At 42.3% G+C, this 5,123-nt stretch overlaps 1 protein-coding gene across 1 annotated transcript in view; it reads left to right on the top strand.

Moving 5' to 3' along the window:
• The window catches only part of LOC129410896 (metalloreductase STEAP3-like), a 6,046-nt gene that overhangs the window by 888 nt on the left and 35 nt on the right, over positions 1-5,123 (top strand). Inside the window, exons 2-4 of the mRNA XM_055159868.1 lie at positions 7-334; positions 3,335-3,534; positions 4,940-5,123. The exon at positions 4,940-5,123 is cut by the window's right edge and continues 35 nt beyond it. Of these exons, the coding sequence (XP_055015843.1) occupies positions 7-334; positions 3,335-3,534; positions 4,940-5,123 (712 nt within the window). The remainder of the gene's footprint in view (positions 1-6; positions 335-3,334; positions 3,535-4,939) is intronic.

Here is a 5,123-nt window from a genome sequence, read left to right as displayed (position 1 = left end):
TCCCAGGTGCTGGTGTGTGGAGACTGTCCCTCCTCTAAACTCTCGGTCCTGGTTCTGGCTCAGAGGTTGGGCTTCAGGGCGGTGGACGCGGGGGGTCTGTGCGCGTCCGGGGCCCTGGAGGAGGCGCCGCTGCTCCTGTTCCCGTCCTGGAGAGGTCCTCTGCTCGCCGCCGCGACCCTCTTCACCTTCTTCTACCTCTACACCGCCCTCAAAAACGTCCTGATGCCCTACCTGGACCGCGGGGAGAACAACCTGTACCACCTGCCCCTGGTCACGGTGAACCAGGCCCTGCCCGCCGTGGCCCTGGTGACGCTGGCGCTGGTTTATCTGCCAGGTAACGAACTCAACGGACGTGATAATCGAAGGAGACGGTTTGTTAAAGATGAGACAGTCTGACCAAACGGAAAAACCAAACGGTAAAGACTTTATTTACACAAGGATGAGACGAGACGACAGGGATGAGAGTCAGTCCATGAGAATCAGGAACCAGGACTGAACCAGGACTAAACCAGGTCTAAACCAGGTCTAAACCAGGACTAAACCAGGACTAAACCAGGTCTAAACCAGGTCTAAACCAGGTCTAAACCAGGTCTGAACCAGGTCTAAAGGACTAAAACACTAAAAGGTCTAAACCAGGACTAAACCAGGACTAAACCAGGTCTAAACCAGGTCTAAACCAGGTCTAAACCGGTCTAAACCAGGTAAACTGAACCAGGACTAGGACTAACCAGGACTAAAACAGGTCTAAAAAGGACTAAAACAGGACTAAACCAGGTCTAAACCAGGTCTAACCAGGTCTAAACCAGGACTAAACCAGGTCTAAACCAGGACTAAACCAGGACTGAACCAGGACTATCCAGGACTGAACCAGGACTGAACCAGGACTAAACCAGGTCTAAACTAAAACCAGGTCTGAACCAGGACTAAACCAGGTCTAAACCAGGACTAAGGACTACCAGGACTAAAACAGGTCTAAACAAGGACTAAACCAGGACTAAACCAGGTCTGAACCAGGACTGAACCAGGACTAAACCAGGTCTAAACCAGGACTAACAGGACTGAACCAGGACTGAACCAGGACTAAACCAGGACTAAACCAAACCAGGTCTAAACAGGTCTGAACCAGGACTAAACCAGGTCTAAACCAGGTCTAAACCAGGACTGAAAGGACTAAAACAGGTCTAAAAAAGGACTAAATCAGGACTAAACCAGGTCTAAACCAGGACTAAATCAGGTCTAACCAGGACTAAACCAGGACTAACCAGGTCTAAACCAGGTCTAAACCAGGACTGAACCCAGGACTAAACAAGGACTAAACCAGGACTGAACCAGGACTAAAACAGGTCTAAAAAAGGACTAAACCAGGACTAAAAACAGGACTTAAACCAGGTCTAAACCAGGTCTAAACCAGGACTAAACCAGGTCTAAACCAGGACTAAACCAGGTCTAAAACCAGGTCTAAACCAGGACTGAACCAGGACTAAAACCAGGTCTAAACCAGGACTAAACCAGGACTGAACCAGGACTGAACCAGGACTAAACCAGGTCTGAACAGGACTAAACCAGGACTAAACCAGGACTAAACCAAACCAGGTCTAAACCAGGACTAAACCAGGTCTAAACCAGGACTAAACCAGGTCTAACCAGGTCTAAACCAGGACTAAACCAGGACTAAACCAGGTCTAAACCAGGACTATCCAGGACTGAACCAGGACTAAACCAGGACTAAAACCAGGTCTAAACCAAACCAGGTCTGAACCAGGACTAAACCAGGTCTAAACCAGGTCTAAACCAGGACTAAAGGACTAAAAAGGTCTAAAAAAGGACTAAAACTAAACAGACTAAACCAGGACTAAACAGGTCTAACCAGGACTAAAACCAGGACTAAACCAGGTCTAAACAAGGACTAAACCAGGACCAGGTCTAAACAAGGACTAAACCAGGACTGAACCAGGACTAAAACAGGTCTAAAAAAAAGGACTAAACCAGGACTAAACAAGGACTAAACCAGGTCTAAACAGGACTAAATCAGGTCTGAACCAGGACTAAACCAGGACTAAACCAGGTCTAAAAAGGACTAACCAGGACTAAACCAGGTCTAAACCAGGACTAAACCAGGACTAAACCAGGTCTAAACAGGACTAAACCAGGACTAAACCAGGTCTAAACAAGGACTAAACCAGGACTAAAGGACTAAAACTAGGACTAAACCAGGACTAAAACCAGGTAAACCAGGACTAAACAGGTCTGAACCAGGACTAAACAGGACTAAACAAGGACTAAACCAGGACTAAAACAGGTCTGAACAGGGACTAAACCAGGACTAAACAGGTCTAAACAAGGACTAAACCAGGACTGAACCAGGACTAAAACAGGTCTAAAAAAAGGACTAAACCAGGACTAAACAGGACTAACCAGGACTGAATCAGGTCTAAACCAGGACTAAACCAGGATTAAACCAGGACTAAATCAGGACTGAACCAGGACTGAACCAGGACTAAAACAGGACTAAACCAGGTCTGAACCAGGACTCCATCCAGGACTGAACCAGGACTAAACCAGGTCTAAACAAGGACTAAACCAGGACTGAATCAAGACTGAATCAAGATTAAACCAAGGCTAAACCAGGTCCAAACAAGGATTAAACAATGACTAAACCAGGACAAACCAGGACTAAACCAGGACTGAACCAGGACTGAAACCAGGACTAAACCAGGTGTAAACTAGGACTAAACCAGGACTAAAACTAGGTCTAAACCAGGTCTAAACCAGGACTGGAACAGGACTGAACCAGGTCTAAACCAGGGCTAAACAAGGTCTAAATTATAACTATACCAGGACTGAACCAGGTCTAAACCAGGACTAAACCAGGGCTAAGTTGGGTCTAAACCAGGTCTAAATCACGACTGAACCAGGACTGAACCAGGTCTAAACTAGGACTAAACCAGGACTAATCTTGGACTTGAGAGTGAAAGAGAGAACCCTGAGCCCGCAGAGTAGGATGTCCGCAAAGCGAGATCGGGCGACGGCCCAACCCGACACTCAGTCCTCGTATAGGTTTGGTTTAGTCCTGGTTTAGTCCTGGTTTAGTCCTGGTTCAGTCCTGGTCCCTCATGTTTCAGGGGTCTATAGGACAGTCCTGCAGATTTCATGAGTTTATGCAGTTTGTTTTCACCGTTGTAAGTCGCTCCGGTTTGACATTTAAGTTGTACCTATTTTATATTTGTCATTTTTTTTGGGAGAAGTCGCTGTGACCACGCCCACCTGACCTGACCACGCCCACCTGACCTGACCCACCTGACCATTTGACCTCAGCGTGTCTGTACGTCCTCAGGTCTGTTGGCGTCTGTGCTGCAGCTCTACAGAGGCACTAAATACAAGCGCTTCCCCGATTGGCTGGACCGGTGGATGTGCGCCCGGAAACAGCTGGGGCTCCTGAGCTTCCTGTGCGCCGCCCTCCACGCCGTCTACAGCGTGTGTCTGTCCATCCGCAGGGCCTCGGGCTACATGATCCTCAACGCGGCGTATCGACAGGTAAACGGCAAAATACAACGGCGAAATACAACAAGAAAATACAACAGGAAACTACAACAGGAAAATACAACAAGAAAATACAACAGGAAAATACAACAACAAGGAAAATACAACAAGAAAAATACAAACAGGAAAATACAACAGGAAAATACAACAAGAAAATACAACAGGAAAATACAACAAGAACAACAGAAAATACAACAAGAAAATACAACAGAAAATATAAAAAAATACAACAAGAAAATACAACAGGAAAACAACACAAGAAAATACAACAAGAAAATACAACAGGAAACTACAACAGGAAAATACAACAAGAAAATACATGAAAATACAACATGAAAATATAACAAGAAAATACAACATGAAAATACAACAAGAAAATACAACAGGAAAATACAACAGGAAAATACAACAAGAAAATACAACAGGAAAATACAACAGGAAAATACAACAGGAAAATACAACAGGAAAATACAACAGAAAATACAACAGGAAAATACAACAAGAAAATACAACAGGAAAATACAACAAGAAAATACATGAAAATACAACATGAAAATATAACAAGAAAATACAAAAAAAAAAAATACAACATGAAAATACAAAAAAAAAATACAACATGAAAATACAACAAGATAATACAACATGAAAATACAACAACAACAAAAAACCCAACAGGAAAATACAACAAGAAAATACAATTAAAAAATACAACAAGAAAATACGTGAAAATACAACAAGAAAATACAAAAAAAAAAACAACAACAGGAAAATACAATAAAAAATACAACAAGAAAATACAACGTGAAAATACAACAAGAAAATACAATAAAAAAAAAATACAACAGAAAATTCCAACAAAAAAATACAACAAGAAAATACAAAAAAAAAAAAAAAAACAAGAAAAAACCAACAACAAGAAGAAAATACAACATGAAAATACAACGTGAAAATACAACAGGAAAATACAATAAAAAAATACAACGTGGAAATACACCAAAAAAATACAACAAGAAAATACACACACACAAAAAAAAACCCCCAGAAAAATTCCGACAAGAAAATACAATAAAAATACAACATGAAAATACAACAAGAAAATACAACATGAAAATACAACAGGAAAACTTTTTTGAATGGAGTCACCGGAAGAGTCACTTTGCCAAATGTCAGATTTTTCCATGACATGTTTTTTCCATTAATAGTACATTTTGGATATTTTGGACTTTCATTAGGATAACACGGGTGAGTTGTTGTACCGTTGTAGGGAGTATTATCTGTTACATAGGGGTGAGTTGTTGTACATTTAATTTTTAATAATCAAAATAAATCTGCAGTGCATTTTAATACATTCTTGTGCTTTTGTTCTTTGCTTGTTTGTTGTTTGTTTGTTTTTTCTCAGGTAAAGGCAGGTGTAGAAAACTCGTGGGTGGAGACGCAGGTCTGGAGGTCGGACTTGTACCTCTCCAGTGGAATTCTGGGACTTGGAGTTCTGTGTGTGTTGGCCCTGACCTCGCTGCCCTCTGTGGGACACGCGCTGAACTGGAGGGAGTTCACTTTTGTACAGGTCAGACAAGAAACAGCTC

The sequence above is a fragment of the Boleophthalmus pectinirostris genome, unplaced genomic scaffold (assembly GCF_026225935.1).
Source record: "Boleophthalmus pectinirostris isolate CB_2022bp ecotype Guang Dong unplaced genomic scaffold, ASM2622593v1 HiC_scaffold_2825, whole genome shotgun sequence".
Lineage (NCBI taxonomy): Eukaryota > Metazoa > Chordata > Actinopteri > Gobiiformes > Gobiidae > Boleophthalmus > Boleophthalmus pectinirostris.
This window is presented reverse-complemented; position numbering and strand designations above follow the sequence as displayed.